The 27,422-nt window shown below is 42.0% G+C and overlaps 1 protein-coding gene across 1 annotated transcript; it reads left to right on the plus strand.

Moving 5' to 3' along the window:
• Window positions 1-27,172, plus strand: RFX8 (RFX family member 8, lacking RFX DNA binding domain). The gene is made up of 15 exons (XM_009276168.1): window positions 1-89; window positions 1,594-1,717; window positions 4,480-4,541; window positions 6,044-6,130; window positions 10,137-10,199; window positions 11,754-11,817; window positions 12,834-12,962; window positions 13,048-13,125; window positions 13,643-13,756; window positions 14,415-14,565; window positions 16,004-16,062; window positions 20,346-20,502; window positions 22,048-22,142; window positions 23,384-23,498; window positions 26,913-27,172. The coding sequence occupies exons 1-15, from the start codon at window positions 1-3 to the stop codon at window positions 27,170-27,172; spliced, it is 1,647 nt and encodes a 548-aa protein (XP_009274443.1).
• Window positions 27,173-27,422: the final 250 nt, after the last annotated feature.

The following is a 27,422-nucleotide window of genomic DNA, read 5'->3' on the forward strand; positions in this document are numbered from 1 at the left end:
ATGATGGGAAATACCCCATTAACGCAGCAGATCCCCTATCTTTGGTGCAAGTTCCTGCTCATTTCTAGCCGTGAAGCGTTTGCTGTCAGGTGGTGGGGTTGGAGGCGGTGAGGAGCTGGCAGGGAGCCCAGCACAGCTCAGCCCCGGCGCTTGGCAGCCCCAGCCTCTTGGGTTGGTGGGTGAGAAGATGGGCTCCGAGGAGGTAAAAGCAAGGCATTTCGGGGCCTTTTGCTAGGGAGAGGGAAACCCGGGGGAGACAGTCAGCCTTCTTCCCTGGAGAAAGGGGAGGAGGCACGAATAAAAGGTGAGGTAGACATCGTCAGACTGCACAGCGATCATCTTCTTGCTCAGTCTGTTCTAGCAAGCCAGTTTGCTGAAGACCTTGTCCGCTATCTACTGCCAATACGCTAATACAGAAAGATAAACACTGGGTCGCCTGGAATCAGGCTGCTAATAAAAGAGAGGATGCCGATTTAAAATCCAACCGGCTTATCTCACCTGGTGATGATGAAAAGTCTGTTTTCCCAACCAACTCGATTATAAGTACAGATGCAGTAACTGGCACTGTGCTGCACTAGCATTCAGCTGATAAATTAATTAAATATGCATAAATCATTTAGTATAACGGAAGCAGAGTCACAGTAAGAAAACACTGTCATACGATCAGTGTGTCATGATTTGAAAACTGATCTCTCTGCTTCTTTGCTCCAGCTTTGCTCCTGTATTTGTACTGCAGGAGGCTATTATCTTCTGACATCGGAACCGTTGGCATTATCTCATAATTAAAGGTCTTTTTTTCTGGTGAAGGTAATACTTCAGGCTCATAAGTAACTAAGTTTACATCTTCCTCACCTTATTCACACAAGTAGTCGCATTTACTTTACTATGACCATTCTGATAAGTAGGATGAGTAAGGGATTTGGCCAAAGGATGACTATTTAAACACCTTAACCAGTTTCAGTCCTGGCAGTTCTGTCACGTAGTAACTGTAAATTAAAATTCTGTTCTCTTATTAAACTTGTGCTAAATTCAGTGAGGTTGTATGAGAACAGGATTTAGTCCTTCATAGTTTGTGGACTCTCCATCCCAAAACACCATATTGCACATTTTAGATGGAAAAATGCTTATATTATTATCTTTGGTATAGTGGAGACCTTTATAATTAGAAGATCAAAGTTACATCCTTTGATGTAACAACAGTTACCGTATGAGAGATGCTAATACTTTCTGTACTGGTGTTAATGTTATAATGATATTACTAAGTTGCATTTCCTTATTTGAAATAATGAGATCTAGTTAATTTCTTAGCAGAGTCTCACATGACCTCTCATACACTTTGGAAACAAGGAAAGTAGAACTTAAAAAGTTAAAAACAAACATAGAATATGTATATATGTATATGTAGGAAGAGGCATCATTTTTTCCCCAGAATACAGATTAACATAAAAGTAGTAGCTCTCTTCTTGATTCTACACTTCTGTAAAATTGGAGTAACTATTACAGAGTTCACTGCAGACCTGATGAACTATTAAAATCACAAGCTAACAATTCTTCTCATTCTGACTGAAACCAATTGATGTTTTTGTTTTAAAGGATAGCTGATAATTTCTATTTGTGTGAAGGATGCACTGTACCCCGTTGGCTACTATATGAATTGTATATGGAAAGCTGCAGTCCAAATTCCAAGTATCAAGTAAATTCAGCCACCTTTGGAAAGGTACAGAGTAGATCGGATATATAAGATAAGAAGCAGATATACCTAAACAGAAAATGTGACGATCAAATATACACACTGCATATCAAAAGAGATTAAATAACAGAGAAGAATGAATATGTAATGTATTATGCTTGTGTATTTTCTAATATATTTCCGCTAAGCCCTCATGTAGACACAGTTATACTAGAGAAAAGAGTATTGTCTGTGATGGAGTTTATTTTCTTCAGGGAACCAGCGTATGTTACACTAGCAATGATTTCTTTTGCAAGTATATTTTAGAAAGCTTTACCAGGGTAAACAGCTCAAGGTTCATAAACTCGTCCTGAGGAGCTGATTCTTCTGTCTTTAAAAGACCCCTTTGGTTGTCACATAATTTTATACTTTCCTTTTTAAGTATACTTGGGGAGATTTTGCTCCAAACACACCCTAAAAAAGTTGTTCTAGAATGATCCAAGCAAAACAAATGCAGATGTAAAACCCAACCTCCTTTAAACAGTTCCCCTCTTCTAATATATGGAGGTTGATACAACCCCCAGAGCAATTACCACTTAGAAATCCCAACTGCAACAAACACTCATAGCTATTCAACTTTATTTAACAAATTAAGGAAGATAGAATGCCTTGTGATTATTTGGTGCGCAAGACTTTTTTTTCAGAAGTTCCTATTTTTACCGCTAATATTATTCTATTAGTGCCCATGGTAGAAGCTACTAAGCTTGGTTTAACACAAACCCAAAATAGTTTAAGTAAAAGTTGTGCCTGAAATCAATTTCATTTGTGCGGATAACCTCGTTTTACGAGTCATTTATCTCAATTCTGTTGAATCTAATTTTTTTTACTGGGTAAGTTAAATCACTCTTACTTACAATTAAGATTTGAGTGACTGATCCAGCGTGATTTATTACCGTAGCTTAATGGATCATCACCCATCAGCCAAGCCCATGGGTAGAACTTGCCTGGCTCAGGGTAGATGCCTGCTGTGAAACTAGTCACCTTAAAATCTCTTGGTAGTCAATGGAGAGAAGTGAGTAGTTACATACGATTCCTCTCGCCCTAAATGAGTCATCTCAGGCAGCTCCGATGAAATGTGCCTCAGAACTGCCTGTTTTTCTCCATTGACTACAGAGTCCGCAGCGACTAGCTTAGACATCTCTAACTTGTAACCACATAGGTAAGATTAATCCCATCCTGTCTGTACACTTTCAGGTGCTCCAGCATGATTGAGTTACCATCTGTAAGCTAAGCCTTCTTGCGGTTTAAGTTAATGCATTTTACTTTTAAGTTGGGATGGATGAAGCATGAGTCTGGTCACGCAGAAGAGCTTAGCTGATGAGCCATAGCTGCTATAGGTTGGTGCTTGCAACTGTTTGCTCACAGCCTTAACCGACCCAGTGCATTACGGTGCAAGTTAACACATCCCAAGTGAGCGAGCTGGGGTGCAGCTCCCCAGCGGCTTGAAATGGTCTGTCCTTCTGCAGCAGGAGGTGGGACCGTGCAGCAAGAGGCTGAGGAGGGCAGGAACTGCAGCAACGCTGGTTTAAACTAAAGGTGCACATGTCATCGGTTACCACAGCCTAGCTAATGGCCTGAGCTATTAATAATTCATCGAGCTGTAGTAACCTGACTGCATTACATGCGCGCAGACTGTAAGGACTTTTGCAGTCAAGCTCTTTTGAATCAAACTGTGATGATTTAAGACACTACTAATCTCATCTGCCCTATCCCTCTGCCCAAATACACCGCTGTCTCTGTAGAAGAGGCAGTGGGAAGAAGTAATGTGTCTCATGCCACAGAAGCCCCAGTTTCATAGGCTGTCCTTTTAGGAAAATGGGATTACGCCAAAACAGCAGCTTGAGAAAGAGAGCAGCTGGGGTGGGTGCACGCAGAAACGTGCAAAGAACAGGACTACTCCAACACCATTAAAACTGGAGGTTCCCCAAGTGTGAGTTGGGGAAATTTGTCCTTTAGCAGGCCTTTGGACCAGCAAAGTGCACTTTGCATGGAGTCCAAACTTTGCACTGCTGAGTGGAGTCTCCCCTCGCTCCTCACTGATGTTGGGTACTCGGTCCTCTGTTCCTCCTATATAGGGAATGTTAGCTCCAGCTGTCCTGGGTTAGTCTCTCTCTTCACAGGAGAGCTCATGCAGAATAATCATAGTGAAGTGGATTATTACCCTGACAGTATCTTATTACTCTGTAGGGCCTAACCTTGACAGATGCTGCGTGACCTCAGTTCACATTTACCACCACGGTGGTCAAAAGTTTGCTTTGCAGCTTGATGATTCAGGTCCTTTCAAAACAGATAAGTCATGCCCTATCCTGCAAGTACTCCTTGCAAGAATGAGTGGGTAGGCGAAGTCCCTTGTGTGAATAAGTCCTATTTGAATGAGTAAGGCTTGCAGGTCTGGCAGACTACTGGAGAATCACGGCACCTTCGAGTTCCCCTAGCTGATATACCCCACCTGACTGCGGGTGGTCTCCTGATGTGTGCACTGGCTGTGTTTCAGTGCAAGGTAAAACAGACTAGTCTAAAATTTCCTACCTGAGGGAGGTAATCCCTTAAATTACTTAGATTTCGATCCACAAAAGCCTGATTGAGTTCAGTTCAGCAGTTACCATTTGAGAGGTATGTAAGAACAGGTATTAGCCTGCAAACGATGGAAAGCAAAATAAGTGATTAAGGAGAAAAAAATGTAGCAGATACGCTTTTGTGTTTTAGAATGAATTTACCTAGTATCTCTAATTTTCTGTTTGTTTTTTCAGCTTATTCGTTTAGTTTTCCCAGGTCTGGGGACAAGAAGGCTGGGCACAAGAGGGTGTACCAGGTATTGGTTTTGCTACCTTTGTTTAAAAATGTTATTTATAGCTGTTCTAATAAAATTTAAAAATGGCTGAATTTTCAGCTCCACCACTGTAATACAGCAGCTGAATCGTTGGTTGCAAGTCTGTATTACGTCGCAAGATCCAGAGTGATTCGTGATGTCACCAAGTACATTAAAATAGAGTTAATTCCATGAAAATCACCACATCAGAGCTGCTTTGGTAGGGCATGAATTCCAGATCAGACTGGTTTTTAAAAAATCAGCGCTTTGAGTTGTAATAGCTTTTACAGCATGGCTTGCATGAGGCATCTGCCAGACATCACAACCTTACTCAGAGCTTTTGAGACACCGGGTCAGGAAAGCCTGGCTCCGGGACGCACGGGGGTGGCAGCCGTGATTAATGTCTGTGTTGTGTTTTTCATCCTTGCACGTATCTGTGGAGTGACCCAGCATGTACTGGTGGTCAATGGAAATGTTGTAAACAGTTTTAAACCATTTAAATCAGGCCACCTCAGATCCTCCTCCTGCATGTCCTTTCTTTTCCTTTCCCTCTCTCTTCTAGAGCACAGAGAGTTTGATACTCGTTCATCGATTCAATGTCCAAACTTAAAATCACACTCTGAACATCCAGACTGGAAAAAGGGACGTTTTAAGGGCATTGAGACACTGTACTTTTACAAGCGTTTTGAGTAGCTGTCAAGTATAGGCTTTGAGACTGACATGCCCTTACTTGATCTGCGACTTTTCTCCACTAGTCTGGACTTGCTATCAGCTTGATCCAGCGAGATCCTTTATTTTGGGAGTGCCTCACCGCAGACACTCCCAGGCTTCTCCTCATAGCTGGCAGGATTTGGGACGGTGCGTGATAGCCCCCAGCCTCCGCGCTCTCTCTTCCCATCAGCAGAAGGTTACCCTCTGCTGGCTGCTGGTGGCCCGAAACCAGGGCACTGCTCCCCTGGCTTCCCAGTGACCCAGCCTGGCGAGAGCCAGCTGGTAGCACCTGGGTAGCAGTGATGGCGACTCCGCTGCTCACCGAGGTTGGGATAAACCTTAGAGAAGGTCTGGCGGGTTTCTTGGGTTTTAGCTTGCCATGACCACCGATGGGCCACCCGGTCCCTAAGCTACCGTGAATGGCTGCACTAAATCCTTCAACTTCCATGGGGATACGGGGTCCTCTTTCAGCTGGGACTCTGGTCCCTGATTTCACAAGGTGTCCTGTACAAATCTGTTGCACCCCATGCCCCAGCTTATGCTTGTTCGTTTAGAAGAAGGTATCATTCCAGGGCAAAAAGTTAAAAAGAGTTTGTAGAGTTTGTGCAATTATCTTCTGTTGGGAAAAATACATTTTCAAGAGAATTTAAAAAAAACAAATGTAGCTTTTTTTACTTGGTCTTTTCTTGTTTAAATAGGATGACCATCTGCTTTCAAAGGAGGAATATGAATTATTTGCTGACTTGTTTAAAATCATATGCTTGTCAGTTCATAATTTTTTTTTTATTTTCTAGGTATCATTATGATGGAATAGCTATCAAGAAGAATTCTTCCTTTTATGCACGTTATTGCTCTCTTCTGTCTGAAAAAAATTATCACAGGTTTGGGTTTTTAAATGTTTTAATGATATGTTTTAATCATAAAATGTCACATGACAGTCTACATATTGTCTGTGTATAAAAGTCTGCAAATCATCTGTTGAACATTGACAACAGTATTATATTTTTCTTATTATTATACACACTATAAAAGTGCTGTGCCATTAAGTGCTGTGCCCTAATAGAGAAGCTCCATTTTGAAAACATGCCCTGCCTAACCAGACTTCCTTGAATTGGACAGTTTAGCCATGTAGACCTTAAGAGCAGGAGCTCGTGCCAAACCTAAAAGAGGAGTTTAATATATTGAGACTCTAAATGGGAGCTCAAATAAACATACTGACAGTTGCTTCATGACATTGTAGCACCTTCTGTATTAAACAGTAGGCTGAAGAGACGTGTTAAAGTACAAATGCACTGTTTTGAACAGTCCTACATGCAATCATGTTATCTGGGTTTTTTTACTACTTGAAACAATGAGGCATATTACTTTGAAAATACTTCCTTTACTTTGTTTTAAAATTTCAGATTTTAAAATCACCTCTTGTAAGGAAACAACAATTAGGAAATGTATAAGATGAGTATAAATTCATTGCAAAAAGTAAAAGTCTGAAAATAATTGATGAATGTAGGATACTTCGGCAGACTAAACTGTAGACATGAGCACGTTCCAGCTGTAGGCAGGCGAGGAAGAGTTCTCATGGTTAAGCTCATGGTTGAGATAAAGAAACCACAGGCCTGCGTTTCTCTCCAGAAAAAAGGAAGGGAAATGCTGCCACCCCTTAGCAGTTTTACACTCCTTTTAAATGCACAGAAGAAAAATAGGTGCAGCCTATGCCTTGGACTTTGGAGACCAGGCTCATAACCTCACTCTCTTACAGACTTGTACATGAATTTAATGTGTATATGGATAAATTCTGTACTTTGGTTTCCATTCTTTAAAATGGAGATACGGCATTTTTCTATAGCATGAAAGTTAGAGGGATACAAGTCAGGCTATTAAGCATCCAGATATCCTGGTGATGATGAAAGCTGTTTCAGTGTCTGTGATATTTTACGTGATAGTTAATTGAATGCATGCTCTGCGAGAGAACGGAAAAATTATACCCATAGGTTTGTTGCCCTTCTCCACGGGTCTTACAGCAGAGTAAAGTTGCAGAAGTCCATAGAGTGACGACGCTAAAGAATGGGACAGGGCAGAGGATCAGGTTCTGCAGATGATCAAGTGGCAATCGGTTATTGTGAGACCAAACAAATTATTCATAGGCAACTCGAGGCTCGTTTCCCATGAGACCCTTACTGAAGTGATATCCCTTGCTACCCGTGCACCCAGTATAACCAGAAGAGGCCTAAGATTTTACGTCTGTAACGAGGAAAGGTCTTGGCCACTGTTCAAGGAACTTTGCAGGCCTGTGGCTGCCTCTCTGCTGGTATTTCTTCTTCAGGGAAAGGAAGGTGTTTCCCTGCAGCAACACTTGAAAACAGCAATCTCGCTGGGTGTAGTAGAAGAGCTGCTAGTTCTAGTTGTAGAAGAGATGAGAGAGAGAACAGAACAATTTGAATTGTTGCTCTTTTCCCTCCCAGCATAGAAACATGCTGAAAAACTACAAAAAAGTAGGAGGAATCAAAGAAGCGATGTTGGCCAAGTCCAGGCCAGGTGCAGAAACAAAGCCTTTAGCCACTGCTGGGAGCCAGAAGCACCACATATGCCAGCATAGCTTGTGTCCTTGGTCCCCCTCATGGAAACGAGCCATGTTCCCTGACCAGCTGGGGAACACACTATAGCCCGTGCTTAACCGTAGGGGAGCTGCTGCACTGGCTGCAGGCCTCCCTCTCCTTCTCCGTCAGCTGCCAGAGGTGCCTGCCTGGACACCTACTCCTAAAAAACTATATTTAATTTGGTCAAACCAAGGAAAAGAAGGTGTATTCGAGGGAAAGTGCTGACATCAACCAGCCATCTAATGATCTTGATAAGAGTTTCTTGGGATAACTTCAGATTTCAAAAAAAATCAAAATATAAAGATCATATTCAGACAAAGATCATCTTTCTAGTTGCAATAGAAAAGTCTCTTAACTACAAAATTATCTTGTCTGATGCTTCCTTCATTTAAGATAGTTATAAGAAGTCACTAGGCTGTTGTGTGAAGCCTGACAGCTGAAATCAGAACAGCTTCCACTCTAAATGCAGCCACACGTCCCTGTCCCGAGCCAACATGCACACCCGCAACACCTGGGCGGCTGGGTGGGTGTCACAGTTACTTCTTAGTGTCTGATAAAGGACAGCAGGAAAAAATGGAGAGAAAGCAGTAAAAAAAGCACAAAACACAGCCAGAGAAGCATGGGTAGCACATAACTGTGCTAATAATTAGGCCACATGCAAAATAAGCAGAAGCTTCGACCAAATAAGCAAGTTTGTTTCCATCTGTTTTCAGAGTTTTGTACATTCTTTGCAAATAAATAGGAACACATCAAGGAAATACCTCATCTTTAGTGTCCCCTCAGTAGGGTTCAGTACTTTTTGAAATCAGAATTAATTTTTCATGATCCAATGAAGTTGATAAAACCAGCAATGGCAAATTCTAGATTTTTTTTTAATTGGAAAATGGAAATTTAGGAAAAGAGTAATGAAAACCTGAAGACTTTTCTGCCCGCAAGAACAGATTTTGTTCTCGCAGAGGTAATCGTATAACTGCAGCAGGGGTATTTGACCCATAACATCTCAATTTCTGAGAATGCGTTGGTGTGGAAATTTCCAAATTACAGTGAAGAAGATTTTTAATATACCATTTCAGTGCAGTCCAAATGCTGGTGTGTGGACCAGACCCAGCTAATGGGATATACTTCTCTGGCTTGTTGCCACTTCCCTCTGGCAGACAGGGGATGTCTGTTTGAGTAGGGAATGTCCTAAATAACTGTTGCTCCCTCCCATGCCTGAACAGAGTCCAACATGCAGATACTTTTTCTGGTGCATCTACCTGAGGGGAAGATGGAGCCGGGAGCCCAGTTGAGAGACCAACACATCCACCCAACCTGCGGGTTGGTGAAGAAAGGGATGGTTTCAAAACTATGATCCACTCTCTCCAATTACTGAAAAGAATATTTCTTGACCATATTAAGATAGTCGGCAATTGACATGGTGCTGGTAGTGAGGAACTGGGCCTGTGAAGGCTCTGGCAGGTTGGGAGCTTTGCTTGTCGGTGTAATAGAAATGGCAGTAAGATTTTAATGGTTTGCCTTTGACTACAAAGAAGGCATTTGCATTTTGATAGTCAGCGGGGTCTCGGATGTGTCTGTTGGCTGAGTTGGAGTGATGAGGATGCTCTTATACAGCACCTGTGAGTTGGTTCGTTTAGAAATCTTGGATTTTTTGAAGATACGTGTACTGCAACTCTGATGATGACGTTGTGAAAGTAGCGTAAATAAACACAACTGTACCCAATGAGGTCTCCAAATGTATTATAGAGATTTAAGGGAATCTGGTATTTTACTGATTTGTGTTACAATAGGGTAACCTCTAGGAGTGGGAGCTTTGAGGACAAGCTCTCCCTAAAATGGTACTTGCTCTGGCAGATCAAGGAGGCTTGGAGTACGGCAGTGTTAAAAAAATGCCAGTGAGTTCTGGCTTCGTAAGAGTTACTTTTTGGTTCTAGTAATAGGGAAGGTTTGGGCTTCTGACTTTCTAGTGAAGCAAACCCATGACTTTTTAATTAAAAAAAAATCTGATATGATTCTAGCAAATTAGCTTTTCTAATCTCAGTGTAATCTGACAGTCAACAGCATGTACGTTCACCACCCTCCCTCCTTTCATTTTTCCTTTGTCCTTCCCGTTCGCCTCCTCTGTTAGTCTTTTTGTCATCCCCACCATTGTATTTCCCATTTTAGCTCTAGTTCCCACCCCATAGCATCATCCAAACTCTGCAAGAGACGCGGTGAAACTCCGTGTGATTTTGCTGACACCCATTTTCCCCTTCTCCCACCCACCTCCTCTTTTGTGTGTCCTGTCTTTACCCAGGCACCGCTCTCCAGGGGAAGCGAGCAGCTCTGCCTGGCAGCCGAGCACCTCTACGGGCACCGGGTGAGTCCGAACCCCCGTGGCTAACAGCGGGACCACATAGATGTTTCCGTAGGTGGTTGCACTTAATCGTCACCAAGCTCCCGGCTGGCTGCTGGGGCGCAGGAGGACCCACGCAGCACCCCTTCTCGCACCTCGCCGTCCCTGCGTGGGGGGGAGCGGGGACCCAGCCTGCCGCCGGGAGCCAGCCCACCAGAGGAGAGAGATGCTGATACGTGTTGCCATAGCAGCAGCAGCAGAAGATACAGCTGGCCGCCTTCTCGGGGAGAGCAGGAGCTGGAAAATATTCATTAATTTTGTTTCACAGTCTTTAGAAATCTGCAGGAAGGACCCATTTGAAAGAAGCGTTATGAAACATCTCTACTTGCTTACACATTCGTCCCTTTGTCCAGCCACCAACTCTAAAATGTCTGGGAGAAAGAGTCAATAGTGTTACCAAACATACCCAACGTGAATGTTGTGCCCTGTCTTGGGCAGCCAGTTTGGTTGTTTCGCTGGAGCACCGCCTTCATGGCAGAGAGTAGTGGCAGAGGGAAAGGTAATTTTTCAGGTGGCAAGGGTCGGTCCTGTGGACAGCAGAGGAGCGAGAGGAGGCATTTTCAGTGGCTTGAGTTTCCAAGCAGATAAGCTGTCACGTTTTGTCCTCTGTCCCTTCAGGACGTATGGTGGTACCCTGGTTTATAATACATCACAGCAGTGAAACCCAGCAGCCAGGTTCTGATTAGATAGCCTGAGTGTTGGCAGTCACCAGTGGAAGCACATTTTCTACAAAGCCCCTGCCTCTCACCCTTCAAAACGGCCGAGTCCAAAAGGACCCTGGAGTTTGAAATGCCTTCACAGACAGTGAGCAGGTGTCAGCAGCAGATGGGGGCTTGACTGGAGGAATCCAACTCTCACAGCACGTCCCTTTTGCTAGCAACATTGCCTCTCCCTCCCGTAGGATTAGCCTCAGCAAAACAGGCAGGGAGAGAGGTAGGGGGTGGCAAAGCGAGAAAGCAGCCTGTTGTGCCTGCATCCCTGGCTTTCCAGCCAAAAGCCAGTGGTCGAGCCTCTGCAGGTCCTGGTGAATTCTGACCGCGTGGAACATCACGGCAGGCTTGCAAAGTAAATGGGGGAAAGTCAGAAACAAAATGCCATCTAAACTGATATAGGGTGCAGAAAACGTAATTACTGTGAAATCAAAGTACAAGGATGATTATGCTTTCATTATTTGCATGTTTATAATTATTATTATCATTCCAAATGAACTGCAACTACAAATACAAACCCACGATTTTGTTGCAAGAAGTTGGAAGACATTGCACTGTTAAATGGCTAATACCTTGCCATCTTTATAATGAATGGTTCAGTTTTATCTTAAAATTAAGAAATTGGTCTTCAGACTCGTTAGAAAATCGTGGGGCTGCTGAATGACAGGAAAGAGAGCGGGGTTTGTTTCCCCAACACAGTGCTCCAACCTAGTGCACTCTATCCAGTTTGAGCTCATTTTCTTACTAAATACAGACTAAATTGGTGAGCTTTTTAAAGGGTTTTTTTCTGTTGTATATTTTACCACAGTGGAAATGCCTGCAGTTATGGAGATGCAGCTGGTTACAAGAGCAATAGCAAAAAAAAAAGAACAGTGAGTTTCAGATACATTAGACTTATAACAAAATGTCTATCTCTGTGTTTAATTAGAACTGCTATAGAATATGTGTGATGAAATACGGTTAACCCGTCATCTTCTTCAAAATAATCTTTGTCTGCGTAATCTCACTAAATGCTTATTTCCCCCACTCCTATTTCACCTGGTAGCTAAATATTTTTGTTGTCTTAATGTCGGCTCAAATAATTTTATCTGTGCTGAGAGCGGAAATTGTGGCTGACAGCCCAGGTTTTGAGTATTAGGGGAGCTAGTGGGGCACGGCCTTCCTTGCCTGAGGCCCACGGTAACAGACCCTCCTGCTGCTGAGCCGGTGTCTTTTCAGTGCGCTCAGAGTTTATTGGCACGATAAGTATTTAAATGCTAGGAAATGATTAAGAAAAAAGAGCGCAACCCCCGCTCACCGAAAAGGGCAGACGCGAGGCTAACCTGGGGCAGTTCTCCCATAAGCGTGCTGTCGTGGGACGGCTTGACGCCGGGGTTGTTGGGAGTCAGCCAGCCGAGCACGAGCAACAAACTTATGTGGAGCGAAGTGAGGAAAAAAGGAGAGACTGGATGTCTGTCTTCTTTTTAGCGAGCACTCGGGTGCGGGAATGAGTACTCTGAAGTGGATGTAATGACAGCTGATGAGAAATGTTCTGTCACCCCGACAGCACAGCCAACTATCTGCAGCCTTATTTAGAAGGTTACAACTGTGACATGAGTGCTATAGAAAATATATGTGGAAGATATGTATAGCATTAAATATTCACTGGTTTTGAAAAGAAATTCACGTGCTGTTTAGGATTTAAATATTTAGTCAGCCATGCTTGTTTCTTTCATCCACCCCTACTTTCTAAAAAAAAGGACAAGCATTCCTCTAAAGAAATACATCTTATTAAAAAGTCATGTTATACAATATAAAGAAAGTACTTAATACCTTTAACAGAACTGACAAGATAATTGTGATTTTTTTTTTTATTGTTCAAAATAAATTCTGATGCATTGAGAGCAAGAATTTGCACTGTTCTCCATCTGTCGTTTATCTGAAGACTGAACAAGAGAGATTTCAGTACCCTTGGCCTGAATTCAGCAGATTCTATCTTTGGGAGAAAGAGCTAGGGAAGAAATACCCCTACCAAATGGTACGTTCAAGTGTTTGGTCATCAAACGAGTTAGCTCTTTGCCTGTGTGATCTTTTTGTACCCTCTTTTTGGTCACCTTCTCCAGGTTGCACTGCTTGCCAATGAGTACTACAGCCATTGTCAAGATATTTTACATATGGTGAGAAAGAGCGAGCTTGACAAGGTATGCCTTTGCTTTAATAACACTCATTCTGATGACAGCAAACAACTCGAAGGATAAAATTGTTTCTGTGTAGCTTATTTACTTGATGGTTTGATCTAAGGTAGGTGATCATTTATAGACAAAAGGAGCATTCAGTCAAATTATTCGGGAATTCTTAACTAACACAACATGCTCTGAGAGTCTGAGTTTGTAGGCATATCCTGAGCACTCCTGGCACATCAACAGGTCCGAGCCCAGCACAAAACACAAGGCCATGGACACATCTCTTTCATTATCTCCCCATATCCATGGCACAATTCTTTCCTTCCTCTTTCTTACGCTGCCTTGTGAGGTTCAGCTTGTTTCCCCAGGATGCTTCCACTTATGCTGGAGCCCGGCCAGGATGGGGCCAGGCAAAAAGCCCAGCTCCACGGTCATTCTTTTGCTTCTGTGCTTATGGGTGTTGTCTTACTGACTTACACTTCACATTTCACAAGTGTAAAATCAGTGAAAATTCATAAAGGACTTTGTGCGACAGGTGGAAGACTGTATCATGTCATTCTGGAGGTCTCTGCAGCCTGAAAGAATAGCGCTTATGTCCTTGCCAGATGTATGCCAGCTGTTCAAAAGCTATGACAGGCAGCTATTCAAGGTACTGTAGACAGACTTCTTTGTTGCAATTATGTTATTATGTGTTTGTGTCTTTTTGGTAGTTCTACCTGAGGAGAAGGGCCAGCTGTTTCTTGTGTGCTGTACAGTGGGATTTTCATCCGTACCTCGAGTCTGTTCTTTGGCTTCTTCTGAGACAGCACAGTATGGATTTTGAAAGGAGCCAGTGGAATTTGAGATAACTTCCATTTTACTGCTATATATTCCTTGGAAAGTCCCTAATATCAGTGGAGTATGCTGTTATAAATGTGGCCTGTGGTTCTGGCATGAGGTGATGTCACAAATGTTGACTGATAACTGTTTTCCAAATTACGAGAGTTATTTTTCCTTTGAGAACACTACTGCATTTCTCGGGACATTCCACAAAGAAATATGCAGTTTTCTGATCAAAATAATTTGCTTCTTATTTACAGCAGCTCATTAAGTAGTGTCTAGTAATTAATTCAGGAAACAAGGTTTATTGTTAGGATCTTTTTCCTTCTGCTAATAAATGTAGCTTAGCTATTGCTTAATTGGAAGAAAAAAATGAGCTGCTGTACATTGACATTTAAGTTACCAATACAATTTTGTTTCATGCTGCTGTAAATATCTGTAGTACACCAATCGTGTGTGTATGAATCAATCACGAATTTGTATTCTAGGAAATGGAGAACATCCTCCTTCACGATTTCCTGGAGGAGGTGCCTGTGCAACACATGAAGTCAATCAGAGTGTTCAGTAAAAATGTTGAACTTTGGCTGCTTAATGCCTTGGAAGAGTTTCCATTACCGCTCCAAACATCCAAATCTAAAGGTATGTTTCAGTAATAGAGAGATTTTCATAAAATAACCTTTGCTTAAACTGCAGAGAAGATTGTGTTACAAGACTCACAGAAATTATTTTGAAAACTTTTTTAGCTGATGTAACTTCGATAGTAGTGAGTTCTAGAGTTAGTGGGGATACAGTTAAAAGTAAATAGTCTCAGATAACGTGTGAGAACAAATTTAAGCCAAAATTATTCCCAATTCATGGTAAATTAAAGTGTACTTGAATCTTTTTAAAGATCTGCCTCTTGTCATGATTGCTTTGGCTGTGTAGATGACCGAATAATATGCAGTCTGACCTCTGAAATTTAGGTATTGTTCTGTCTCTTCACCTTACAAGTGGTTTTATGCAGATAAATTAATTAATGGCTGTAGCGCAGTTCAATATAAAGGGAAAAAAAGCCATAGACCCATAGGGAAACTATGACTCTGTCATTAGAGGAGGATTTGAAAAAATCTCTACTATACAAAGGTGTGTGTATATGTGTGTGTTTGTAAATATGTACGTACATACATATATTTATAAATGATGCTGAAGGTTCTGACTAAAACGTAACGTTGCTCAGTTGCTCACTGAGTGAAGACCAACTCCTCAGTGGCAAAGCAGGGCTCCTGTGTAGACAAAAGATTGCATTAGCATTCATATGCTCAGGGAAGACTTGCAGACAGTCTTAATTCTGGCATTTCTTACATTTGAATGCTTGACAGAGCAAACCTAGTAATGTGTTTTTAACATGTGTGTGCATGGAAGTATCTGTAATCATTCAGCTGTGACCCTTTGTATATGCATCCTGGTCTTTCTGGTTTGTACAAACTTCAGAGAAACAGAAATTTTCACTTGAAAACCATTATCCGTCTACAGAAGTTTGTAAGTTGCTTTATACTCAATTTTCCTGTAACTATGAATGAATTATTTTATTTTTTATTCTTAAAAAATATATTCTTGGACCATGCTTGTCATAATTACAACACGTTATAAACAGGAGAAAATAGAACCAAAGAAACTCCTATTAACAGTGCTGCAGAATTACAGACGCATAAAGGTGGGAATGTAAACTTTCATCAAAATACAGGATGTTTAGAATTAACGTTACTTTCATTCACCTTAAACCATACATGTAAAAGGGTATTAGTCTTGATTAAGAAATATTTCATGTAAAAAATATTAGGAGTATTTTTCCTGTCTGTTATGGGTTCACAGATTTGCAGTGAACTAGGAGTGGTGACCTGGGCAGCTTCTGCTTGCAAGCTTTGAACTGCGAGGGTCCCCAGCCCATAATGCTGGCTCAGTGCCCCCGCTGTGCCCTCCATTGGCCTCTTGCTCCCCTAGGGATCTACTTTCTAACTTAAAGGATCTGCCTTCATTAACATCTTTTAGACTGTAAAATATTAAGGATATGAAACATCTGCCTCTTTTTCTTTAACAGAAGTTACAGTGTTTATAAAAAGACTCAGGAGAAAGACAGACCTTTCTAACATGGCCAAGGTATGTTCCAGAATCCGTGAAACAAAAAAGCTGGGCATCTCATTCACTCAAGAAGCCCATCTGCAGTTTGGACTATTTATGAGATGCCCCATTGTAGGACAACAGCAGCAGCACAGGTGTTATTAGCTGTATACTGACCGTGGTCCAAACCATGCTCCCCCTCCTACCCATCTCTTCCCACACTGTAAGTATGCTGAGGGGGCCTTTTGCTCCCTGTGGATTCGTGAAAGCCTCTGAGATATGGTCAATGGTCCCCCATGGAGAGGAGAACATCTCAGAAGCTGGAAGGGTCAGATGACAGTTTCCAGTATCTTCGCTCAGCCATGCAAGAGCCAGTCAGATAGCACATGCTGGAGTTATTCTAAAATTGGTTTTACGTAGCGCCCTGACCACTCTCTGACGAGTGCTGCAGCAGCCTGCACAAGGGAAATCGCTAATAGGCCGGCTGCAGAGAAGCTGCAAGGTCAGGGAGCAGGGTGTAAGTAAGTAAGTAAGTAAGTAAGTAAGTAAGGTGTAAGTCTGTAAGGGCACGAGACCCTGACTTTTTCATGGATCCCAGGGATCAGCTGGCAAAATCTTCTCCATCCTCTGACCGGACGGTGTTGGAAGGAGTGCTGTAGGGAAGCATCCTCTGAACTTTCCTCCTCAGGGTCATCACTCAGACTGGCTTTTTTCCTTGGGAAGACAAAAATCTCTCTAACAATTAATATCTCTGCCTGCTTTTTGCTCTACAATATCATTCAGCTACAGTGACAAAGGAGATGCATCCAGGAGCTGCATATTTTTAACCCTTTGAACACTGCGAAGTACATTGTTTCATTAGCCTGTACTTACTCAGTGCTGCATAATTATAATGTACCCTCCCTGCAGCCTTCCTTCCATTGGTGTCCTTGGATGCTTCCAAAACCTTGGGTTTTGAGGTGGTCCGGGCCACGACAGAACAGATAGGTCACAAATGGAGAGGAAAGCAGAAGGGAACAGGTGGTATACTGCCTTCTCTTCTTCAAATACCAAGTACCAGATTTTCCCAACTTGCCACCTGGCTCAAGTCACTACACCGTGTCCCCAAAATAAAGGGGAGGGAGGAAGGGAAGTGTGGCTTCTTGGACTGCACAGCAGTGTCACGTTCTTCCTTAGTAAATGTAGCTTGTCTTTATGGGAAAACTTCATCACCAGCAACATACAAAAGACACACCTCACTCTTAAAAAGTTTTTAAAAATAATAATAATGCACAAACATGCATCGGTGCACTAACATGGGCAGAAGGTTGACTTCCGTGAGGTGCTGAGCACTCGCAGTTCCCATTTACTGCAGCAGCCCTTGGAGATACTAAATACTTGAAAAGCTCAGCTCCATGTGCTTCTAAACAGTGCTTCTTATGCATCAAAGAACGTGATCCAGCAAGACTGCAAGTGCCAGCTATTTCCAGTCATTTGATTTGCGCACTCAGGCTTTGCACCATTCTTCTTGTGCTCGAGCATTGATATCAAGGGGCTGGCTGTAGCTTTTTGCTTCTTTCCTACCTATTCCTAACATGTGGAAATGCTGCAGAGTCAACACTGAATTTACACCCTCAAGATTTAGGGCAAGATAATTTCAGCCTAGTTGGGGGGAATTCCCTGGCAGCAGCCACCTCTGGCTGCTCTACGTCCCCTTTACGCTGTTTAACCAGCACAAAGCAAACCTCGCAGATCTGAGAATCTGGGTCAGATCTATGCTTACAGCCGAGCGCATTCTGAGCCTGGCTCCTGTTCATGCTAACGAGCTCTTGGCACTGTTCACACAAGTAAATGATGTTTGCACCTTCTCTAGAGCCTCTTTAAAATACAAGGGAAGGACAAAGGAGTTCCAGTGTACCTGATGATTAGTCCCATTGCAATTTAAAAACAATAGTTTCAATAAGTGAAATTATGCAAGTCTTGTAAATGAGCATCCCCATAGTCTTTCAGCGGTCACATAGCCTCTATTACAACTTCCGTTAGAGACCTTGCCAAAGCCATGGATACCGGGCTCCAGCAAAACAGGGTAGGAAATAAACACCGGCTAAACATTCTCCTGCAAATGCACCCTCCTGTCCAACACACACCAGAAAATGGTTAGCTGAACACCGCAAGTGTGAACATCACAATTTGCAGCTTGTGAGAAACATGCAGATGCTTCATGGGGAGGTGGACATCCCTCAGAAAGGACCGCTGAGTGTTTTAGTCGATCAGACCTGATCCTAGGTTTGTGTGGACTCGTATCCCGTTTCCCCTGGTGGCCCTCAGCAGATGCTCACGTGAAGGAGGTGTGAGTAGAGCGAGTGATACCTCGCTCCTCCTCCATTGTACTCTCCTGGCTTCCAGCAATCTGAGATGAAGGTTATACCCACATCTTGGTATTTAATAGCTTGATTTTGGCATCCACAACATCTTGGGATAGTGAGTTCCAGGGCTTGATTATTTGCTGTGTCAAAAAATACTCTCATTATTTTAAAATTTCTACCCTTCTTCATGCAGTTCTCCCTGCAAACCTCCATCACATCCTTCCTCAGTTATTTCTATCCGAAGCTGAAGTTTATCTCATCTTCTCACACAGGAGTCATTTGATATTTCTAATCATCATTCTCAGTTTTCTCTGTCTAAAACGCACCTGAATTTCAACTAGAGGCTGATGGTCAAAGCAGGTGAGAGCTCTCCTACTGAGAAGTACTACTGAGGAGCGATGCAGCTGCAGCCTCTGAGCGGTGTAACCACACCGTCCCTTGTAGAGTACTTTGCAATCATTTAGCCACCTGGTGAGAAAATACAAACAATTTTGGCAGGGTCAGCATTCAAAAGAAAAAAAAGTAACTTTCCCATCATGTGCAGATAAAGCAGGCTGACAGCTGCTACTACCTGAACATGCAGAAGTAATTAGAGCATAAAAAGGTGCAAATTCCCTGCAAGAAAGGAATGTGAATATGCTGCTTGGCATTCCCTGGGGCTGATTCCTGCCTCTGGTAAGCTGTATTTAAGTGTTGCCTGAGCTGGCTCTCAGTCATTTAGAGAATTATATTTAGTATAGTGAAGTACAACTGCTAAAAGGACCAGCCTAAAACACTGGGGCATGGAGTCGGGTGCTAGCAGTGTACTGAAGGTACTGCCCCGGTACCTCCCAGCCTTTGGGTCGTGTGTTCTCATTGCAAGCAGCAGCTCTTCTTCTGACACTGGAAACTCCAAGTAAAATAAGAAAAAAGACTTTGTCTTTAACTTAGCTGAAGGGGATTACTGAGTGAGAATCAGAGTGCTTTTGGTATTTCAGTAAAGCTAGCAGAATGATGAAAAAGAAAAATTGCTAGATTGGGAATTACGTTTGCAAACAAATGGTCAGCTGCATTCACTGCTGCTTGTGGGGTCATGGTAAGCACCTGGTGAATGGGATTTGTTAGAATGATTATGAATCCTGAAGTTTTTCTGAATTATACAAAAAATACTTTCCCTCTGCAAAGCCCATCTGGACATGGATTATTCATATAAAAGCCCAAAATTCAACGAAGGCTTTAGGATATTACTGATTTCAGTATGAAAGTGAGAGACTAAATGTACGGATTAACAAATTTTAACGGATTCAGGTTTAACTTCCTTCACTGTTTTCATCATTTCATCAAGAATCTGAAGCAATACCATGTGATATTAGCAATTAATTAAAAAAAAAGTGAAGACGAGGATCAAATGTTAGGCTGAAAACTGTTTGCAGTATCTGTGTGAGTAATACTTTTTGGGACAAATATGAAGCCAGATTCATTCACAAATGACTCATAAGCAGATAAATGGAATAAAATCCCAACTAATATTATTTTAACTAATACCATATTTCTAATGTTATTTTTACCTTCTCAAAGGTTTGGGCAATTTGAGAAAACTTGCCTCTGAACTTAATTGAAACATGTACGAAGGACAGGTACCATCGAGGGAAAGTTGGCCCTGATATACCATTCCAGATTTTAGACAAAATACCGTTATTTGGCGTAACTATAATAACTCTAGGCAAAACCAATTGCCCAGGCAATTGCCCAGATACTTCAAGCATGTTAGCCTTGTCTGCTCCGCCACAGACAACAACACAGAGTGTCATTGAAAAGAGTATCTCCCAGAACAAAAAACTCTTTGAAGACAACTTAAGATTCATCTCCTTTATTTTTTTTTTTCCCCCAATTTGGAGACTGGTTATATAAAGTCTAGTGTTGAATAAGGGAAGCTTTTTGACTGAGTTAAGGGCTTGAGAAAATGAAAGGCATTAACTGTTTTCTTATTCTCTATAGACAATGAGAACAGTCTTGAACAGCAACAGCAAAGTCACTGTTCTGCGATCAGACTTGCATGCTGTCATCGATCAGGGATTTCTGGATGCGCCTGGAAACCTCTTTCAAAAGAAGTTTAGGAATCGGGAGGAGCTGCAGAATGACATAGAACTCAAATGTAGTATTTTTTTGCTGAAATCCACTGAAGCCCTTGCTTGCCATTGTTAAAGCTCCAGTATTTCCTCTTGTTTATTCATGGCATCTGCCCTAATGGGAATTACAGTTTTGCCGTAACCCGAAGTACTGGAAAAGAGCCAATAAAAATGAGAATGCAGCATGTAATATTATCCTTTTAATTTTAAAGGTTAAGAATGAAAGGCTTTCCCTTCTGACTCTCTCTTAAAGCCTTCTGTGGCAGCAGGAGTGGGGTTTGTGTTACTAAATGATGTATCTTCTAGAAGAAGGTTGACAAAGAGGCATGTTCATTTTTTATCGTTTTGACAAAAAGAAGTTTCCAAGAGTTGCATTTCGCATTTTCCACTGTTATTAATCGAAGTACACAAAATCATTTCTTGTGGCCAGATTTTAATATTGTATGCTGAACTGGACGAGGACTATTGGCCTTTCAGCTTTCGTGTCCTTTTGCTGTATTGCGGCCTGTGGGATCGATGTGCTGCTGTAAACAATAAAATACACAGTTTGTATGCAGCCATGACATAATGCATTTGCCAGCTTAATGAAAAAGGATGGGAACATAATGGCAAGTTAATTTTTAGATTAATGGGCTGCCATTTAAATTATTAGCAAGAGACGGCCAAGTTGGACGAGGCTGTGCACAGAACTGACGGGGGAAACCTCGGCTCTTTGTTCCTGGCCCGCCACCGACTTGCTTGCTGACAAGGGATGCGCCACAGCCTTTCCGTTGACTGCTTTCAGTAGGAATATTAATTTGCCTTCTTCACAGAACCATCAGGACAACCATTTAAATAACATTTATATACGGCTTAAAATCAAAAACGCTGCGCAGAACGCTTTTATTACATTTGCTCGTTATATTAATGATGGTTGTATTCTTTCCAAGGGGGATTTATTGCATTCTCTGTTTTCGATGCTTTTCCAAATTGTTATTTATAATAAGCACGGTTTCACAGACCCTATCCATCTGCCTTCTTGAAGGAAGACATCTCAGTTAGAAGGGTATAAATTCAGAGAGGTGCAATAGTGTTGTACCGTCTGGCACGGAGTGGCAGGTTCCAAGCTTTTGGGGTAACAGCTGCATTGATATGTGGCAATATAATTTACATTTCTGATGGTCTACAGAATATTCTGTATTTTCTGTTATTGTTTTAAAACTGTTTTCTCCCCCTCAACAGATAAAACAAGATTTTTTTTTTTCTCAACCACATAAAATCTCAGATAAATAAGTTGGTATTGCATATAACCAAATTCCAGCTTTTGCATTTGAAGTGTTTATTCTTGCCATGATGATTAGGTCAGTGTAGATATGGTGGAAATGGACAAAAATATGAATTCTGACTGATTTCAAAGTAGGGTACTATTCCTCACTTAAGGAACAGTATGATTATATTAATCATAACGCTATAAACAGATGTCTTAATATATTTTAAACTAAAGATAAAAGGAAAAAAGCTAAAAAATGAAGAAACAAACCAAAAAGCAAGCCAATCACTTCAAGTAATGATCTCCCTTCTATATTTCATAGGTTTGAATGACTTAATGTCTTTGCTGGCACCTTCCACAGATATTCGTGTTCTCCTGAACTGTGTGTCTTCAAATCTTCAGGCTTTTGTCATTCAGGTATAAAATTTAGTAATTTCAGAAAAGAAAGAGTAACCACATCATTTATCCTGCTACATGCTGACTGTCACTAGTCTGCAGGAGCTACATTGTACACTAGCAACCTGACCAGACTGCAGATTTGCAGAAATACCATTTATGCATGCTGCAGTAAAAGGGAGAATTAATTGTCACACAAAAATTCCATCTGTGCAAACAACTACAAGCATATTTCTGCGCGTATATCCACTTGGGCGGTTTCAGTATCTGCTCTCATTTTGTAGACACGTATTATAACAGTCCCTAATAAACCAAATTTCAGAAGAAAAATGAAGTGTAAAATGGAAGAGTAAAAATGAAGAAAACACTTCATGATTCCTGAAATCGTTGATTCATGAAACTGTTGACTTTTAGCAGGTAGTAGGAGAGCGATAATTTCTAGTACAATGTCTCTAGCTCTTGTGAAAGATTCAAGTATGATCGTCCTCGCATATGCACTTTCCCATCGGTTACCAACTCTACCACCCCTGTTCCATCACTGACTCAGAATTAGCAGTAGCTTGATGGCACCACTGCATTTGGTTGGTTGCCAGACCAATTAATTTGGGTCTGGGCAGTGGTTAAAGTCTTTCCCCCCCCCCCCCTTTCTGAAGAAGCAGGGTAAACTGTACTTCTTTAGCTTAATTATTTCTTTTTTTTTTTTTTAAATTAAGAATAGTACTTTGCAGCTCTGTGGTGCCTTCATCTCATAGAACCCTCAGCTACCTCATGGGATGATATAGAGAAGATGGAGCAGAACTTTTCCTGGGGGTTGACAGTTACAGGGCATAAGGCAATAGACACAAGTTGCAGCAAATAAAATTTCCAATAGATAAAAAGAAAAATAAATTACTGTGAGAGTAGTTAAGCATGGGATCAAGTTGCAGCAAAGAAAATTTCCAATAGATAAAAAGAAAAAGAAATTACTGTGAGAGTAGTTAAGCATGGGAAGAGGTTACCTGGAAAGGCTGTGGAATCTCCGTCCTGGAGGTATTCAGAACTTGGCTGGACAAGGCCTGAACAAAGCTGGCCATGCTTTGAGCGAGAGGTTGGATTAGATGATGTCCAAAGATCCCTTTCAACCTAAGTTATTTTAGGATTCTAACAAAAAAACCTGCTTGTTCCACCTTTGTATGCAGTTTGTACAGGGAAATACTCCGCAACACAATAAGGAATTCTTTTAACCAACTTGATCATAAAGCAATTTTTTCCTCTATCTGCAGCCAAGCAGGAGTAAAGAGGAGTTTAGAAAACTGGCATCGGATTTCCAGTTGAGATGGAACTTCCTACTGAGTGCAGTAAGCAAGGCTATGACCCTCAACTATGCAGACAGTTTTGGTAAGTAGGATCTTTGTGACTCTCATCTGACGCGCCCCTTTCTGCCCTGAGACGGCAGAGGCACCAGATCATTTTAACTGACATAAATTCACGCTACAGTCAATAAGGGCATCACTTCTTCCTACTCCCTTCCTTGCATCAAGCAGCACCATTTGCCTGGTGATGTAGCTAGCCAGGTCAGGGAAATGAAACAGTTAGTTTTCAACCAGATTTGTTTTCTGATCCAAACTGTAGGATGAGCAGAGGGGAGGAAAGTAGAAGCATGCAGCTGGAGATGGTGGGAAGGGCAGGACTCCCTCTTTCTGCAGAAGCCATCATTTGTCTGTGGAAATATGGGGAAGAGCAGCCTGAGGTGTGAGCCTCTGCTCTCCCTCCCTGCAAGAGCTGCACATCCCAGCAGAAGGGTGTGATGAAGAGCTGGGGCCACTAATATCCCACACCATAAAACCTCCAGATCTCTCAAGTGATAGAAATAATCAATAGTCCTTCAGATTCTTTCTGTATAATACAGCCAGAGCAGAGCCACTGCGGCAACTACTTGCCAAAAAGGCAGTCAGTTCCTCTGACAACAGCTATATGCTCCTTTTCCTTATGCCTTACACTGACGTAAGTGCTTGCCTAGCCAGCAGCAAGCCTGTTCAAGGTGTTAAACTGACTGAAAGCTAGTCACTCCTTTAGCTGGGTTAGTTTTCTCTCTGTTTTAGGGCTCTGAGCTGTCAAGCATCAAATCCATCCCACACTAGTGCAAGGCAAGAGAAGCGAAGGCACTGTGCAGTCACATTCACTCGAAGTGGCTTGAAGTGGTACAACCACGCCTTGAATCAGTTCAGTCTCTTCCCTTTCTACGTTGCATCAACCCTACCTGCCTTTCTCTTCATTTGTAAAACCTTTCAGAGGCTCTCTCTATTATTTATTCTGCAGAAATGCACCATCTCCTGTGAGTAGCATCTGATCCCAAACTGTATCAACCGCTTTTTAGATTTTCAAAGGAGCACCTTCATATTTTTTCCTCTTCTGTTGGATGGGGCTTCACACAAATAGCCAAAGAAAACCTCATTATCTTCTTTGAAATTCCCCTTCAAAACCGTACTTTCATGTGTTTCCTACAAAGACATAACAAAGGGGTATGTTAAAGTTGTTGCCTTTTGTATTCTTCAGTATTCTTCCCCCGCTAATGTCAGTGTTTGTGCATGTATGTGCGCACCCCTTTTCCGCATCTAGCTGCTACCTTTTGCCTTATATTTAGATTGCAAACTCTCTGGAGCGGGACCCCAGTTTTGTTCTGAGTCTGCGGGGAACACAGCACAGTGGGGTCCCTTGTCCATCAGCCGCTGCATTACAGTAATAATAAAATAATCGTTCCTTTCTCTCCCTCCAGAAGAGTTCTGCACAAAACTCTCCGATGTTACATGCAGTATTTTGGGCAATGAGGAAATTAGGAATTAATTCCAAGTACAGCACTGGAAGCATAATGTTTATTGAAATTCCCCATGATGATGAAATCCTCTTCCCTCTTTCAGACACAAGAAGAGTTTACTGAATTGCCTCCTGCAATTGTCGGTGGTTGGGGACGCAACTGATGGAGAGCATCTCTTCCTCTGCTGAGCCTTCCTTAAACTAGTTACAAATGATATTTTCATCCATTTATGACAGTCTTCCTACTATACATCAGTAACACTAGGATTAAATTTATTCTCACGTATGAGAGAGTTAAAAAATGTCTTTTAATCCTTCTCTGTGATGCTCCAATTAATTTGATCATTATTATCTTCTTTCTTAATACCCTTGGTTCCTTAAGATGTTGGGCTATATGACCTATCAATGTCCCTTCTTTCCCAGCTTTCTATTCCAGTAGGATTTTGAGTTTTAGTGGACAAGGCTGAAGCCATTATGTTAACAAGCCATCTGGTGTAGAAGTTCTGTACTCAGGGTCATTGCTTTTCAGAAATTTCTTAAATCTCAGCATTTCTTTCAGGAATGGAGGGCATCCTGCAAGTCGAAATATGCAGCAACCACACTGAGGAAACACAGTTACTTAGGGAAATGTGTGAGCGTCATGTTAATGCAGTGTGCCTCCCCCCAAAATAAACCACATACCAGTACCAAAACCAAACACTTCTGAATTTAGGATTGACTTTTACCCTTTTCCAGCCCAGCCTCCACATAGGTGATGCCCAAGTGTGATCGGAGGAACCGTGCTACCTGTAAGGCAGCAGGGAGCAAGTGCTACAGCGGTCAGGGCTAATGGGACCTCTACAGCTCTTTCAGCTCCACCTCCTCTCCAGCAAATGTGCCTCTACATATCTCCATCACAGAGCTTCACGTCAGCTGGTACACCTCCATTTCCTTACCGGTCTGCCTTCCGAGGCATTCAGGGATGTATTGCTGAGCCACGCTGGCTGACAGTGACCTGTACATTCCTCTTTCGCAAGCAAGCTGCTTCAGCCTACTCCCTCTTCAAACCTGTGTCCCTCTGTATTATCCCAAGGGACAGCTAGAGTGGTAGCTTTTGTTTCATGCTTAGTCTTATTGAATATATTGAAGACACCTGTAAGACTGTTAGAAACACTCATGGACTACTAGTGTCAGGTCTGTACAGTTTGAACTCCAAGTATAAAAGTCCCTTTCCTTGTCCCGTAGATAAACAAGTACTTCCACTTCCTTTGCTATAATTTAAAGATGCGCAAAAGGACAAACAGCAGAAGCAGCAGCTTCTCAGACATATGTAACATCAAAAGAGGCAGTATTTTTCATTTTTAAAGCTCTGTAAACCTTGGTCGTTCACATAAATTGTGGTATCTCCTTGTTGATGTCCATGTAAACATGTTTGTGGGACGCAGAGGTTATGAATTGCTTGATGAATTCCTACGCAGATCTATGGCATGGAAGAAGACCTACTCTTTACTGTAAGGGCTTTCAACCAAGGTATGATTCAAAAGTCAATGGCCTCAGTGAGTCTTTCTTGGCTTTCAGCACTTATGCCCCAAGCTGCAAGGTAGGCCATTTAATGTCATAGATACAAGACATACAGACGTCTGTAGGAGAGTTTGCTTGGGAAGAGGTGGAATTATTTATCTGACCGAGGGGAGAATGGGGATGATATGTGGTTGTTGATAAGCCCTGTAGTAGCAATGAATGTGGGGGAAGAACTTGAACAGGAAAGCGAATAAACACAAGTACACTTTCCTCTCTAGCTAAAATAAGGGGAAAAGGCTTTTGTTCAAAATCTGCAGTTGGTGCCTATTTTGCTGTGATATTTGGAAGTACATAATTTTGTAAGTACTATTTGATGATTGCTAGTCTGGTACTTTGTCTAGCCTGTTGCTATAATGAAGCCCTTCAAAAAAGAACACATCACGAAGATAAACAAATGAAGAGGTTGGTAAAATTATTTTTGTTTTTCTTTAAACCTAGGATCCTGGCATTTGTTTAATTTGCTACTCATGGATTTTGTGGCTCACATTTTCCTGTCCTATATAGAGGAAGAGGGAGATGAAAGTTTCTGCGTCGCAAAGCACAATGAGTCCCCTGTTCTGTGGGTTTATGAGCCCAGCCATCTCTGGGGCTATTTTGCAGAAGAGCAACCTCAAGCCAATGCTCCACAGACAGCTCTCATAACTTTGATGCAGAGCCAGAGTAACTTCGGATTAAGCAATGTTTTTCCAGAGTTCTGAGTTGTTCGGTGGACACAGCCACAGGCAGCAAGGTGAAATAAACATGGACTTTAAAGAACATTACCAAAAAAAAAAAAAGTTATAAATTGGGTAGATCGGGAGGGATCGGGAGGGGTGTGGTTGTTTGGGGGGTTTTGTGTGTGTAAAGTAGAACTAATGAAATCTACGTTTGCACGGAGCTGTGTCCAATGTCACCTAACCCTCAAGCCACAAAGCATCCTCCACATCCCGCCCCCACCCCACGATCCTA

Source organism: Aptenodytes forsteri, unplaced genomic scaffold (genome assembly GCF_000699145.1).
Source record: "Aptenodytes forsteri isolate BGI_AS27 unplaced genomic scaffold, ASM69914v1 Scaffold96, whole genome shotgun sequence".
Classification (NCBI taxonomy): Eukaryota; Metazoa; Chordata; class Aves; order Sphenisciformes; family Spheniscidae; genus Aptenodytes; species Aptenodytes forsteri.

Bases quoted from the DNA above. Each gene is read 5' to 3' on its own strand.
- RFX8 (XM_009276168.1), top strand. From the start codon at position 1: ATGATGGGAAATACCCCATTAACGCAGCAGATCCCCTATCTTTGGTGC. The intron at 13,126-13,642 runs GTATGCCTTTGC...TTTGTGCGACAG, and splicing joins GAAAGAGCGAGCTTGACAAG to GTGGAAGACTGTATCATGTC. The intron at 13,757-14,414 runs GTACTGTAGACA...TTTGTATTCTAG, and splicing joins ATGACAGGCAGCTATTCAAG to GAAATGGAGAACATCCTCCT.